Raw genomic sequence first — 16,182 nt, 5'->3', positions numbered from 1 at the left:
AAATTGGATGCTTATCTTGCTGGGCTCCTATGACCCCAGCTGACTTCCTGCCCTTTGGGGGCTGGACTCGATTGATCTCCCGAGGTCCCTTCCAGCCCTAATGTCTATGAAATCTATGAAATTTATTTCAGACTCCATTATGAATGTGAATACAACATGCTCTGAACAAAATACACTAATTTTGTGGCCAGCATTCAAGGGAAATAGCAGGTGTAAAGTTGTTTTTGCCAGTTTAACTTCCTGCCGTCTAGGATTCTGCCTCTGATTACATATAAACTATGGAGCTGCTTTCATAGATTAACTTCTTTTGGTTGCTATTATCATGTCTAGTTTTGAAGCAATGAAGTATAAAAGTGAATGACATCAGGTTTTGTTTTCCATTTACTGAGGCAGCCAGGTATATCCAAATAGCATAGCATTTTAGTTCTTGTACTTAATGTTAGGTTTCTGGGCTTGCTCCGCAGTAAATGTCTTGTGTAGATGTGTTCAGGGATACTCAATATATACTTCCTCTCTCGCTTTTATCCTGGTATTGCTAATTACAAGTGTTATTTTAACATAGGAGCAGCCATGCTGCAGCACTGGTTCTACAAGTGGCATAGGCAGCCTCTGCGTGACACAGCTGATTGGGGAGGGAGCAGGCAGCTCAATGGCAGATCTGATGCTCTTCTTTCTGCTCCCTGCCTGATCAGGCAGGGGAAAGAGATTGGAGTGACACTTGGGAAGGGCACGGGGCTAATTCATGGCACATGTTGTACCTAAAAGGTTGCCCCCACCACCCCATGTTAAAATGCCTCTTACTCTTTGAAATACCTATATATTCTGCCTCCTTTCTTAGGTGTTGCTTAGCCCAACATTATTTATTTTGTTCACATGATTCTTTGTGTGTGTTTTGCAATTCTGTTTCAGGGGTATAGTGGCACTTCAGACTCTGCGCAAGTTAGTAGAACTTACTGGAAAGCCTGTCCATCATCTTTTTGACTACATTTGTGGTGTAAGCACAGGTAAGTAGTATTCTGTAGGGTGGATTTTTGTGATAAACTTTCGTGCCCAGGGTTTCATTTTTATTAAATTTAAGTTTTTCTAAAATTTTCATATTGCCAAAGGACAAAAACCTTAATCTTGTTAAATGTGAACGTGTGTGTGTGTGTGTGTGTGTGTGTGTGTGTGTGTGTGTGTGTGTGTGTGTGTGTGTGTAAGAGAGAGGTGGGTTGGAGGGAGAAGAGGGGGAACGGTTGGGGTGTATAAAATGTAAGACCTTGTTTAAAATTTTATCACTACTTTTTCCAGATAAAAGCTTAGATGACCAAAACATGCTAGTTGAGCTATAGACAGATATGTATCTGTATATGTATCTCTCTTATAAATAAGAGTATATATTTCTTTTTAATTGGAGGTTTCAGCTTGATTTTGTGTTGGGTCATTGAATTATGAGAGTAATTAGCATAAGAGGTCCATTTAGCACTGAATTATGTCAAGACAATTGGTGTTCCATAATTACTCAAATATGAGTCTCTGCAGTCACTGAAGTGCAATGTAGTGTAGCTATCCAAGCTAGTTAGCTAGCTGCAGCAACATCAAGCTTGCCACAGACCTCATCAGTGAATGTGTAGTATGGATATACTCCAAGGATTTTATTGCAGTTTCTGAACAATAAAATGCCCTTTTCCAGAAAAATAAATAAAATAGATGCATTAATATTAATATACAGTGACCTGCACCTTCTCGTCCTTAACATTTAACAAGTTTTGTGTGGTGGTGGTGGTGTTTGTGAATGACACAGAAATCCACTGCCTCTGTGGCATTATGTTCTAAAATATTTAAGTCACACAGTTTTTATTGGTATAGTTTGAAGTTGTTTATCATGGAACCATAGAAAATTAGGGTTGGAAGGGACCTCAGGAAGTCATAACCCCTTGCTCAAAGCAGGACTATCCCTAACTAGACCATTCCAGCCAGGGCTTTGTCAAGCCAGGCCGTAAAAGCCTCCAAGGATGCAGATTTCACCACCTCCCTAGGTAACCTGTTCCACTGCTTCACCACCATCCAAGTGAGAGTTTTTCCTAATATCCAGCCTAAACTTCCCTTGCTGCAACTTGAGACCATTGCTCTGTGTTCTGTCATCTGTCACCACTGAGAATAGTCTAGCTCCATCCTCTTTGGAACCACCTTTTCAGGTAGTTGAAGGCTGCTATTAAATCCCCCTCAGCCTTCTCTTCTGCAGAGTAAATAAGCCAGATTCCCTTGGTTTCTCCTGAGAAGTCATGTGCCCCAGTCCCCTAACAATTTTTGTTGCCCTCCACTGGACTGTCCCCAGCTTGTCCACATACTCTCTGTAGTGGGTGGCCAAAACTGGATAAAGTACTCTGGATGTGGCCTCACCAGTGCTGAATAGAGGGGAATAATTACTTCCATTGATCTGCTGGCAACCCAGTATGCTGTTAGATTTTTTGGCAACAAGCACACACTGTTGACTTATATCCATCTTATTGTCCATTGTAGCCCCCAGGTCCTTTTCTGCAGACCTGCTGCTTAGTCAGTCATTCTCCAGCCTATACCAGTGCATGGGACTCTTTCATCCTAAATGCAAGACTTTGCACTTCTCCTTGTGCAAAGTTTATGATGAAGTGCATTAGTATGTAAGATAGAGCTTGATCTGAGTCATATGAAATGCATACCAAAGGAATTGCGGAACTTAATGACTAATAAAATTTATAATTGCTTAAGTCTGTATTGTTTGCACACACACACTATAAAGAATCTTTAATTGTACACCTTAGGCAGTGATATAAGTAAAGATTTTCGAGAATAGATAAGGAAGTGGCACTAATTACTTATAAGCATTGTTTCTGTGACTTGATGCTCTCTTAAACAGCTTAACTTTTTTATAAAAAGAAAAGGTGGCATCAGTGTAAAAATATATTATGCGTGTCTTTTGGGGGGTGGGTGTTGTAGTGTTTTAAGTTTAACATATTTGTTTTTCCATTTCTGGTGAAAAGCCCTGCATGCTGTGACAGTTTTTCTGTCAGCAAAAGTGGGGCTCTAAGCAGTTTTAATGCAGAAAGCTGCTGAACTGGGTTTGGGGTTGGGTTGTGGGGAGAAGCAAAAGTAGTTGTTTCCTTCAAAGATACTGACAGCCTATGAGACAAGACAGGGTAAGAAGCAGTTCTCTCCAGGAGAGAGTGCAGGCTGTCAAGTGTGTTGAGTTTTTATATTTCCTTTGGCTTGCATACCAAACTGCTATCCTTATCTGAATGTGGCTGTCCTGTTTCTGGTAAATCTGATCTGCCATCTACTTGGGGAGTATACAGTATCTTTGAACACTCCCAAGCCTCTCCTTAACGTTCCTCACGCTTAGCTGTAAGAATGACATTTGGTGGGTAAATGCATGCTCTGCCTAGTTAGGGAGTCCTAAGGAGAACATGTGAGGATAGTGCTCAAGTATGTTTCTTTCATAAGATCTGCCTATTCGCCTACCATGTAAGTGCTTCTCTCAGTTCATCTATCATCATTCTTTCAGATTTGTTAAAGTCTTTTAGCTGTCTTCCTATCTATATTGCACCTTGTATTATTCAAATATCACTATGTTCTTTTCAAGAACTTCTGGTATCCCTATCCCTTTTGGGCAACTTCAGGAGGAGGTGCAATTCTTCTCTGGAAAAGGAGGTGGCTCCAAAATATCTAATAGCCTTTTCCTTGGAGTCTCAGAACAGTAGAGATTCCCCGTGCCTGAAGAAGGGTGACTGCACCAGAAAGCTTGCTAAGAACTTTTTTCCAACTACTTAATTGGTCTAATAAAAAATATCACATTTACTCAAAGAACTTTGCCTGCCTAATAGACTTAGATTTGGCTGCATTTAAAAAAAATAAGACACCGTAATTATCCTGGTACTCATTTAAAAAAATTATATTTATCCTATAAGTACGGCATATCACTAGGTTACATGAATGTGATGTGCTGTATATTACAAAACAGTTCACCTTTATGTGGAAATCTGATTACTTTATTTCTTCTCCCTCTAATTCTCTATTAATATAATCTTATCCTGAAATATATTAACAGAGATCACAATGATGAGCAGCCTGCATTCCCAAAGATGTATGTAATAGAATCACAAATGCTAAGGGAGGAGAAAACTTTTTGGTCTATTCAGTAGTACAAATATGCACGTAAAATAGTTTCCTAATATATATTTTTCTAGTGCTCTGAGAAGTCTACTTTTTAAATGACTTAAGCAGTGAAGCTCTGTTTTCTTTTGAAAATAATTATACTAACAGGATCTTTTCTGATGGCTGTTTCAGTCAAGACTGGCACTTTTTTTTCTGATAGTGAGTCTGAATTGTCTTTTTCAATTTAATCCCTCTTACTACTTGTTTACACATGTTTCACTTTTCTTAATACTTGTTCTTCTTTATAAGCATTTGTTCTTACTAATACACATTCTCTGCATTCTGCTTATGCTGTTCTTTTAGTCAACTTAAGTACTGCTTTGGTAGACTTTTTTTTTTTACTGGTTCCTAACATGTTTGTTATATAGGTCATACATGACTTCATATGTATTTGTAACACCTTCCAGTTTGCATTAATACAAGCTTAGAATGTAATTAGGTCTCAGCTACATTTCTTTCAGCTGTATTTTCATTTGTGCTAGCTGCTAATTGATTGTAGATTGCAGTGTTGGTAACTTTCGTAACAGTGGGCATGTGTACATGTTGCCCTGCAGTGATGTTACTGCGCCATGCTTTAGTACTTCCTTTTCCAAGTACTAAGGCATGGCTCAGTAACTGCCCATACTGTGCTGTATGCTCAGGGCACGGTTATTTTTAGCAGCTACTTCGCTGTAGCAGCCCACTGTAACAAGGGAGAGTGCCGCTGTGGTGATGTATGCTGGTCATGTGTAGATACCTGTGGATGCTACATCACTGTAACGCATTGCTATGGTGATGTAACATCACTTGTAGATGCACCCAGTAGGTTGTTTATAGAGTTGTCTTCAGTGGTATATTTCATGTCAAAGCAACTGGATAATATCATCCTATCATGGATATCACACCTGTCCTCAAAGAAACTGTTGTGATATGTTGTGTTGTCTTAAATCTGTTTTGTCCTATTTTGCACACATACTTTTCAGATACAATTGCATATAGTTTCAGCATTTAAGAGTTAGGCTTTTTTGATGCACACTAGATGGCAGTATAAATGAATGGCTAATTATAAGGGGTGTAGGTTGTAGCTGTGTTGGCCTAAGGACATAGACAGACAAGATTCTTTGGGTAAATCCAGTATATTTATTAGATCAACTCAAATAGTTGGAAATAGTTGGCTAATTATAAAACATTTGCTGTAAAATATAGTATCAAATACCTGAAAGTCTTATTTTTCAAAGCTTTCCTGGAATCTCTTCTACAGCTTTAGATTTGTCATACAGTATTACAAAGAGTAAAAAATATATATTGTTAAGGCTTTTGATTTAAAGCTATACCCTACAGCTCTCCTAGATTTCATGTACTAGTTTGCTTTTCCAAATAAAACTGTGGTTTCATAGTAGCTAGGGTCAGGAGGGACCTGAATAGATCATCTAGCCTGACCCCCTGCCACAGGCAGGAATGAATGCTGGGTTCACAAGACCCCAGACAGGTGATCATCTAATCTCTTTTTGAATTTACCCAAAGCAGGGGCAAGGACAACTTCCCTAGGAAGTTGGTTCCAGGTTCTGGCCACCCTAACTGTAAAATATTGCTGCCTGATCTCTAACCTAAACCCATTCTCCATCAGCTTATTACCATTGTTCCTCGTCACCCCAGGTGGTGCTTGGGAGAATAGGGCTCTTCCTATTTGCTGATGATCTCCCCTGATGAGTTTGTAGGCAGCCAGCCACCAGGTTCCGCCATCAGCCTCCTCTTGCCGAGGCTGAACAGGTTCAGGTCCCTCAGTCTCTCCTCGTAGGGAGAGTGGTTTTAAAGTAAGTATAAGGTAACTATTAGGTAATTAATTTTTTGTAGAGACAAATCAAACAATCTTGTTTTCTCTGAGAAAAACTGCCTCTTCGGTTACACCCACTCAAATATGTTGATTTGATCTCTGAACAAAAAATTAGTTTATGGCACAAACCTCAGTTGATCATACTTTTTAAGGTAGAAACATTAACATATGAATTAATGGTGTTTTCTGTAACTTAATACAGCTATCTTGTGTCATCCTAAGTTGCATTTTCAATTTAAAACCCCCTTTTTTTTTTTTTTTAGGAGCTATATTAGCATTTATGTTGGGGTTGTTCCATATCCCACTGGATGAATGTGAAGAGCTGTATCACAAATTAGGATCAGATGTTTTTAAGCAGAATGTCATTGTTGGGACAGTCAAAATGGGCTGGAGCCATGCGTTTTATGACAGTGATACCTGGGAAAAAATGCTCAAGTAAGTGAAAAGTAATTTCTAGAAATCTTTGGTTTTGTTGCTGTTAAATTGCAAACAGTAGTTTAAAAACAACAGAAAGATAGTGATACATGATACCAGTATCTTTTGAATTAGCTGGTTGCTTTTTATTGCCAGAATATTTGAGTCATAATGATTCCTCTGTTTCTAGGGACTAAAATGAGATATGGTGCACTGGTTTCTGATTATATGTCCATATGCTCCCCAGCTCAGCTAATTTTAACTCATTATATGTCTGCTAGCAATCTTGCTAGCCGCCTGCTATGCATTTTCCCTGTAGGAAAAGTGCTAGAAAGTGAAATTGTATGCTGTGCCAAAGACCCCTCATCTTAAGTACTATATTAAGTCTTCTTGCCTTTTGCATTTTTTCTTTAGAAAAGAAAAACACAAAGATATAAAGGATATCTTTTTGCATTACCATAAAATCTTTTGATTAAAAAAAGATAAATATTTAGTTTTCTATCTATAGTACTAGTAGATGTGGAGAGCATTGAATCAAAGAAAATCAGGGTTGGAAAGGACCTGAGGAGGTCACATAGTTCAACCAGCTGCTTAAAGCAGGACTATCTCCAACTAGATCATTCCAGTCAATGCTTTGTCTAGCCAAGTCTTAAAAACATCCAAGGATGAAGATTCCAGCACCTCTCTGGGTGCTACTAGTGAAAACATTTTCTCTAATATCTAATCTAAACTTCCCTTGTTGCAACTTGAGACCATTGTTCCTTGTTCTGGTATCTGCCCCCTCTGCGAACAGTCTAGCTCCATCCTCTTTGAAACCCCGCTTCAGGTAGTTGAAGGCTGCTATCAAATCCCCTCTCAGTCTTCTCTTAAGCAGATTAAGTAAGACCAGTTACCTCAGCCTCTCATAAGTTATGTCCCCAGCCCCCAAACCATTTTTGTTGCCCTCCACTGGACTCTTCAACTTGTCCACATCCTTTCTGTAGTGGGGGGCCCAAAACTGGACACAGTACTCCAGATGTGGTCTCAATGGTGCTGACTAGAGGAGAATAATCACTAGCTGGAAATGCTTGTACTAATGCAGCCCAGCATGCTGTTAGCCTTCTATGCAACATGGGCACATTGTTGGCTCATATTCAGCTTATTGTCCACTGTCACCTCTAGGTCCCTTTTTGAAGACCTGCTGTTTAGACAGTTCATTCCCAGACTGTACTGGTGCATGGGACTGTTCCATCCTAAGTGTAGGACTTTGCACTTGTCCTTATTGAACCTCATGAGATTTTTGAGATTTCTGGCAGAACCAGAAAACAGAGAAGCAGATCAGGCAGGGAGTACAGGCAGAGCACAACACTCAGACTGTAAAGGGGAACAGGGCAGGGAGCAGAAGGCAGAGCAGCCAGTTGGGCAGAGGGAATGACAGTCAGAGAGGAGGATTCATAGCTAATTTGTGGCTTGAATGCCAAAAATGTTGGCCCTTCCTGTTATATGGTGTTCTTAAGAGAAAATGGTCTGTGGCAGCAGTTCCCAACCTTGGGGTCATGACTGCATTTGTGGTTGCAATAATAAAAAATGGGGTTGCAAAGATTATCATAGATTTCCTCCTTTGAAGGAGAAACAGCAGGAAATGGTGGATTCCCCTTGCAGGTTAGCAGAGTTCCAGCCTGCATGGAGCTGCTTGGGAGGGGGAGGGGAGTGGGAGGAGGGCGATCAGGCAGAAGGCACCACGTGCATGTGTGTGAGCACATGCACACACACACACACAGCAGCCAGGTACCATGGAAAGCAGTTCCTGCAGCTCCTTCCAGGTAAGTCTATGGGGTGGCAGGGGGGAGAGTAGATTGAGGCCCCCACAGTGAGGGAGGGAGGGAGGAAGTGGAGCAGGGCTAGGGCTAGGGACACTGCCCAGCTGGGCTAGTGCATGGGGCCTCAGTCTGGGGCAGGAATATAGGGCCTGATTGGGGGTTCAGGATGTGTAGCCATGGGTAACTTTTTTCTGGGGGTGGTGGTGGGGGCTGGATCTCTGCAACTGCATGCACTCCTGGGGAGGGAGGCACAGGTGGGCATTTGAGCCCCTCCAGTTTTGTGCACATGATGGGGGCAGGTGTGGGCTTGGGGCTCCCCACCGTGCTGCCCTCCCCTAGGGTCTCCATCGCAGAGCAGAGTGGAGAGGATCAGTGGTGTTGCTGGAAGTCCCACACTGGCTGCGCCGCCGTGGCAAGACATCCCCTGCCTACCCAGCAGCAGTAGGAGACACAGCCCCATGCTACCACTGATGCCAGGTGGGCAGGGGGCACTTCACTGTGGTGGTGCAGCCAGTATGGGGCTCCTGGCAGTGCCACCAACCCTCCCTGCCCTCCTGCATTGAGTCCCACCCACTGGGCTGAGGAGGCTCCTGGAGGGATGGCAACAGGATGGGGAGCCCCAAGCCCAATGGGCAGCCCACATCCTCCCACCCTCATGGGCTCCACTTCACTCGTGCCACCTGTGGGAGAAGGTGGGGAGGGAGTCAGTGTCTGCACTTTACTTCGATTGCAGCAGCTGCAAGGGCTTGGACACTGCTGGGGGGGTGGTAAGGGGCCACAGCCCTGGTCTTGTAGCCCTGGCAGCTGGGGGATGCCCTCTGACAGGGGGCTGTGAGTTGTGAGTGAGGGGCCCCAGCAGGGCTGATGGAGTAGGCGGCTGTGGGTAGGGAGTGAGGGGCCCTAGCAGGGCCAGGGGGCTGTGGGTGAGGAATGAAGGGCACCTTGAGGGGGAGGGGATTGCTATGGGTTGTTACCAAAGGGCCATACTGAGGAAATGGGGTTGTGCTGAGGAAAAGGTTGGGAAGCCCTGGTCTGTGGCTTACTGTGCATCATCAGACAAGCTGACTTTGGCTTGCTGTTTAACTCTGATCCTTGATGACCTTAATGAGAGCTGAGTATTCTTGTAAGTCCAGGTCCTGTTTAATAGGTGTCTGTTGTTGGTGGAAGAAAAAAAAAAGAGTAATGAGGTAACTACTGGTGTACTTATTTTCCTCAAATTGATAACTGGTACCATGTCTACTGACCACAAATATACAGCTGCATAAAAGAGAAGCATTTTGCTATGTTGAGTTCAGCAGTCTTCCTCCCATGGTTGCCTTAGATGCACATTATTGACCTGAATTGCCTTGGCATCAGGCACAATGAGTCATAGTTGAACTCTTGAAAACAAGTGTTCTTTTAACTCAATAGTTAATAATTTAAAGGGAGTGAAGTGATACCTTCAGTTTTGCATGAAGTGAAAAATACCTCACATGGATACAGGTCTGTTTCAATTGACTTGCATATGCCTTCTCTTTAGAAACCTGATATATTCAGGTGTCTTGTTAGCCATCTCTTGACCCGGTAGTTTTGTGGTCCACTCCTGCATATTTCCAGGTTCAGTATAGAACTGGAGTCAAGTGATTTGACCCACCCATGTCAAGGAGGTAAGAGAGTAATGTTACAGAAGTTTCACCCTGGATGGCATACCTGGCAGGGAAAAACAGTACCAAAAGAGCTAAATATTTCTCTTGTTTCAGATGGTTCACAGGAAGTTGATCTACTGAAACTGATTGCTTACCTAGTAGGAGGTCTCTATATGCTCCTTGATATAATTGAAGTATGGTATGAGTCTAAAGACAGTTAAAAGCAAAATGCAGAAAAGTTTCCTTGCTAGAGTGAAAGAGGTGCCCTTCACTCACTCACCACCAAAACTCTAGCTCCACAGGCTGCATCCAGGGAGAAGCTTTCTATATTGGCATTTTCAAAACACAATGCCCGCTTCCCCCCCCTCCCGCCAGCCTCCGGGGGGGGCCCTGCCCGCCGCGGGTGTGTTGGCCCCCCCCCCCCCTTGCTCCCGGAGGTGGCGTTCTTCGGGTTGGGTTTTGCGCTCGGGAACACAAAACACAATTGTGTGGTGATAATTCTAGTCATGTATAGTAGTTCTTTAATTTCAGCTTCATTCAGGATTTCTTATTGGCTTTGACATCCAGAAAATGGCAAATATCAAGTTCTGAAATATGTTATAAAAACACAATTTGAAAGCAAAAACTGGTTCTACAAGAAAGTTTTGATATCTCTTATATGACAAAATAGATCATTGAAGTTGTTTGTCTTAAACGCAGCTCTTTAAAATGAGCATTAAATTTATAGGGTCCCTACTAGCAGGAAAACTTGAAAAACTGAAAGAATGATTTTGAAGCTGGTGTAAAATGTTTTATTGAATATAAAGAATGATCTAGTAATATTACATTAAAGTATTTAAACTGAAAAGCAACACAATTAATCTTTTACTTGCATTAGAGGAGTATTAAAATCCTATTTTAAAAATTACCACTAATTTTAGTTAAGTGTAGCAATTTGCTAGATGTCTTATACAAAGATTAGCTTCAGTATTAATCTTATGCATGTTAATAGAAGACATCCTACTTGTCATTGAGCTACCTGCCTTGTTGTTCACTTAATTTGATGACTTAAACATTAAGATTATTGCATTCATTAGATGGAGTTACTTTATCATTGATTTCCATTCTCTTTGTGTAGAGAGCAGAATTATCCTCACTATGTTTTATGTAATCAATTTATATGATAACCTATTGAGTGAAATATGCTGTAAGAAATAGTTGCATGTTCTGTATTCTGGTATTTTATGTTCACTAAAGTTTTGCATTTAAAATATTTTTTTAACTTTAGTAGAGTCTGGTATTTGCAGGAGAATTATGTTAGATTTTTTATGAGGCAGCAGACATAGCAGTTTGACAGACTGTAGTAAAACTGCTCCAAAAACCAATGTAATGCTAAGTTGTGGATGGGGTAAAAACTGTTCTGTTGGTTGGGGTGAGAGGTACTGTGAATGCAACCAAAGAACATGTTCAATTCCAGCATTTCATACACTGAAAAACAATTATAATATACACTCTTCTCCAGAGAATATCTGGGTCTCACCCTCCCCATCTTAGGGCTCTTAGCTAGTTCAGGCATGTCCCATTGGAGTTTGCAAAGCTGTCGGTAGTAATCTCCTTCTTTTCACAGAGAAGATTGCTGTAGGAATTGTCCTCACCTGAGGTCACAAAGCAGTTTAGCGAGGAGCTGAAGATAACCTATTTTTGACACTGGCCTCTCTTCTGTCTTACTCTCTTCTTGTGAAAAGGTTTATACAAAAAATTTTGTCCAAGACAGCTTGTTATATATGTTTGTTGTTAGGGAAAATATTTAATATTAAATCATTTGAAAAGGAAATAACCAGTGAGGTAACTGTGTTAATAGATGAGGTGGCTGTTTATGTTCACCAAGTACAGAGAGGCCTAAGGCGTTTCTGGAGGATTTAAACAAGGTAGGTAAAGCGGCAAGTGGAATTTAACAGCAGAATGAATTCAGCAAATGTAAAATTCTAAAGCTAGCAGAAAGAAAAAACAAATGCCCAAATACATAATGGGAAAAGATTGACTAGGTATTACCATTGCCCATATTGGGGGTTAGCAACTTATGGCCCATGGGCCAAATCCAGTCTGCAGAGCTACTGGATGCAGCCTGTGGAGCTAGAGTTTTGGTGGTGTCTGGATGCATGGGCTTTGGGCCACACTGCAGCTGGGTGGCAGGATGCTTTTCTGTGACGTGCCTTGGCTGGGTGGTGCTGGCTGCTGGGTCCCAGTGTTGTCCTGCCTAGGACCCAAGCTGGGCCATTCCAGCTTCCTGCCTCAGAACATAGCTGACCACTAGCCCAATTCAGTTGGGGTGTTAGTGGATCACAGACTCAACATGAGCCAGTAATTTGGTGTAGTTCCCAAAAAGTAAATAAAGCTTGGAGGAATTGTCAAGAGTATAATATTAAAGATATTGGTAGTACTGCTTTATTGAGTACTGTTAATGTCTCAGTAGGAGTATTGTATGTAGGTCTGGCACTGCACTTTATGAAGAAAGTGGAGAAACTAGAGAAGATCCAGCATAGATGAGGGCAATTATTTGGGCAGGAGGGCTATTTAAAGAGTTTGAGTGAGCTGTCATGGGCTGGGTCAGCACTCCCCTGCCTTCCTCAGCAGCTCACCCAAACTTCCTAAGTGGCTCTGCTCCATGCTGAACCAGGCAGGTGGGATGGGAGTGCAGGTGAACAGGGAGTGACATCCCAGAGTGGGATGGGTGGGCAGGGCTGGGGCTGGGATTGCAGGGCTGTGACAGCATGGGGCCAGGGCAGATCCCTGGTTGCCATTACAGGGACATGCGGACAGTAGATTGCAACTTTGCCGTAGGCCCCAGCTTTGCATTGTCACCGCCCTGCCCACCTGTCCTGCTCCTGGATGCCACTGCTTGCCTTCCTACAGCCTCATCCCATCCACTCAGCTGTGTACCCTGCCTGCATGTGTCCTGCTCCCAACAGGCCAGGGTGCCTGGGCAGCAGGGCCAGTTTCAGCAGCAGAGCCAGAAGGAGCTGCTGAGGTCAGGATCCTTAGGACAGTGGGACCAGCTGTATGCACCACTGCCTGGGCTGGGTGGGACTGAGGGACCCACCACAGGCTGGACAGTATCCCTTGGCAGGTTAAATCAAACCTGCAATTTGTATTTTGCCTACTGAACCAGAGGCTAACAAAAATGATAAAGGTGTTGGAACAGTAGCCATCTGCAAAAAGGTTCAGAGACCTAGGTATATTTAGTCTGGTGAAAGAGGGATTAAGGTTGGTTGCGGGGAAAGCAATAGCTGTTTTCAAATGCAGTGAAACCTGTTTTAAGATGAAATCACACTAGGCTAGGGAAAAAATTTCTGACCTAGATAGGTTTCCATCTTATAAGGGGAGCAGAGGTGCATGCTCTCCCTGGCACCCTGATAGCCTGCCCTACATCCAGCTGTACCCTACCTGGTACCACTCATCAACAGGCCCCCTGTCTGGCCCTGCTGTTTGGCCTCAGTTGGATGGCAAGGTCTGCACCCCTAGGCAGTTCCTGCTGCCACTTACAGTGAGGTCCCTCACACTGGCAATCTGTGCTGTTCCTGCAGCCAGAGCAGCAAGGGAACAGGGCAGCATGAGTGTGAAGGGGCCACTTATGAGCTGTCTGCCCTTTAAAATTCCAGCCATGTAGGAAGTCCTGGGACCAAGAAGCTGCTTCCCAGTGCTGGGGATCCGGTTTGCTCATATCCAGATGGGTAATGCTAACATCTTGGACATCATGTTTCAGACCCCCAGCCATTCTACTGGAGATTAGGGAGTTTTTCTTGGACTCCTGTGCAGAATCTGATGCTGGTCTTTCCAAGAGGGAGGTTACTGAATTATGGGTCTGAAGTACTGCAGTTCAGATTGTTTAAACGACGAACCCTGGTACAGCTATAATTTCCTGTTTGTCCTCCCAAGCAGGACATAAAAAAATTACCTAATGCTTACTGGCTTTCAGTTTGAAGTGGAATGCATATGGTTGAAACTGCACATCCTTTTATCCTTAATTTCTCCTATTCACAGGTCTGCAAACCCTAATTTTCAAAAGCCCAAAATAATGTAGAGCCACATAAATCATAACGTGCAATAAATAGGGGCACTGATCCTGCTAGCAGATGCAGCCCACATCATCACATTGGGCTGTATTCAAAAGGTTTTTTGCTGCTAGGTGGGCTAGATGGGCTTTTTATTAGCAGTAGTAGTATTGAAATAAAAGCTTAGTTCAGCAGTTCCCAAATGATTGCTACATGCTGCAGTTCCTCTTAGTCCACAATTATGAAGTATGCTATTAATTAACAAGGACTGGAGCTTTACCACACCTTGGTTGCCTAGTGATAACGGTCACTGAGATGATAATTACCTCACAGTAAGTGAAAAAAAACTGGAGCAATGTAGCCCTGATATATTCAGGGGTAAGCTGCCCTAATTTAACTCTGAGGTAAGAACAGGCACAGCAGCTCAACTACAGCAGAGCAATTCAAGTTTAGTGAATCCTTATATTTCATTAATTGTGTGTTGATGAACAGTAACAATGTGAATAGATTTAAAAATAATAGTATTGTTTTAATTAGGGGTGGCATGGAGGGTTTACTGCTCATGAGTGCATGCTATTTACTCAGTGGTAACTGTTTTGTGAGCCTGCTTCTTTCCTGCAGCAATTGAAGCTAAACCACAGTAACTTTCACCCGGTTTTGTTCAGGGGTAAGTTGCCTGGTTAAACTGGCACTTTTTGTGGAGTAGATGTAAGCAGATAAAATGCTTACAATAAATTCAGCTGCTCCGTATGAAATATCCCTCTTAAAATAGTGAAGTTGTTCATCTGATGGCTCTTGTATGGCTGTGAAATTTTCTGACTGTAAATGATATTGCAACTAGAAAAAAATTGAAAGCTGCTAACTTACATACTGCAAAAACTGGTAGAATCTGTTTAAGATGATTTGTGTATTTCTTCATAGATTTCATAGACATTAGGGCTGGAAGGGACCTTGAAGATCATCAAGTCTAGCCCCCTGCCTCAGGGGCAGGAAGTCAGCTAGGGTCAAAGGACCCAGCAAGATAATTATCCAAACATTTCTTGAATGAGTCCAGAGTAAGTGCCTGCACCACTTCTGGAGGGAGTCTATTCCAGGCCTTGGGGGCTTGGACAGTAAAGAAGTTTTTCCTTATGTCCAGCCTGAAATGGTCATGGAGGAGTTTCTTAGTTTTCTTCCCCCTCCCATCCCACAAGTACGTCTCTCTTTTTAAGTTGCAAATGGGTTCACTTGAGGGTGGGAGAGATCAGATACCTTCTTAAACAAATACCTGAGCCAGTACTGCGTTCATGCTACTATGTGACCAGTCAGTGACCGTGCAGTGAGGCCTTTTAAATTATATACAGATTCTGTTGAGGTGTCGATGGATTCAAATGTGGATCTTTTGTATGATTTCCAAACTCTAGCAATAGGAAGGCTTGTAGAGATGCTGTGCTCCTGATAAAGCAGTTCAACTCAGAAAGCAATAGTTAAAGGCTACCTACTGTTTGAAAAATGAACAGTAGATATTTTAACTTCAGTTTTACTTACTGCATACTCCTCTCCTGCACAATTGGCAATGGCAGTATCACTTTTTTATTCTTCTCTCTTTCGTAATGGTAACTGCCTCAGCAAGGAAAGCGCACGGATGTTCTGAACTTTTAGTTCCAGAGTAGTTCTGTAAGTCCAGTATTACATATATTCTCAAGTGTCTTAGTGGATTGAGATCTCATTTGGGGGAGGGGGAAGAAAACTATGAAATCTACAAATCACCTTAATCATCTGTATATAGAGGTTGTCATTTCCAGCAGCATAGAGTATATTGTGGGTAATATCCTGGCTCCATAGAAGTCCAAGGCAAAGGTCTCATTAACTTCTATAGAGCTAGGACCTTACCCATATCCTCACCCTGATCATTTTAAATAGAAAGTATCCTAAATAAGATTAGATATAGATGTTGGGTTTTGACTAGTTTGTAATGAACATGCCAAACTAACAGGGTATTTTCAATGATTTGTCTTTTACTCATAGAGAGAAAATGGGATCAGATCTTCTGATCGAAACAGCAAGAAATCCCAAATGTCCGAAGGTAAGTGCAATTTTTTAAAAAAATGCATAAAACACACTGGTGTAATTAATTATTAGGAACAAATAGCATTCAGTGAAATTTCCATCACTTAAAAAAATCTTACAAAATGTATGCAACACAAAGCAGGGGTGCTCAACCGCTTGCCCATGGGCCAAATACAGCCCCATGAAGCCATCATATGTGGCCTGCAGAGCTTCCCATGGGACAGGAAGTTTTGGGGGAGGAGGGGTAGCAATAGTGGGCATTAATTTATCCTCCACCCACC

At 42.3% G+C, this 16,182-nt stretch overlaps 1 protein-coding gene across 1 annotated transcript in view; it reads left to right on the top strand.

The window, feature by feature from the left end:
• Positions 1-16,182, top strand: part of PNPLA8 (patatin like phospholipase domain containing 8) — a 74,151-nt gene that overhangs the window by 8,910 nt on the left and 49,059 nt on the right. The window contains exons 5-7 of the mRNA XM_019543379.1: positions 910-1,004; positions 6,247-6,418; positions 15,860-15,917. Of these exons, the coding sequence (XP_019398924.1) occupies positions 910-1,004; positions 6,247-6,418; positions 15,860-15,917 (325 nt within the window). The remainder of the gene's footprint in view (positions 1-909; positions 1,005-6,246; positions 6,419-15,859; positions 15,918-16,182) is intronic.

This window comes from Crocodylus porosus, unplaced genomic scaffold (assembly GCF_001723895.1).
Source record: "Crocodylus porosus isolate Cpor-Errol unplaced genomic scaffold, CroPor_comp1, whole genome shotgun sequence".
Classification (NCBI taxonomy): domain Eukaryota; kingdom Metazoa; phylum Chordata; order Crocodylia; family Crocodylidae; genus Crocodylus; species Crocodylus porosus.
The sequence above is the reverse complement of the archived record's forward strand: the minus strand, read 5'-3'. Positions and strand labels throughout refer to the sequence as shown.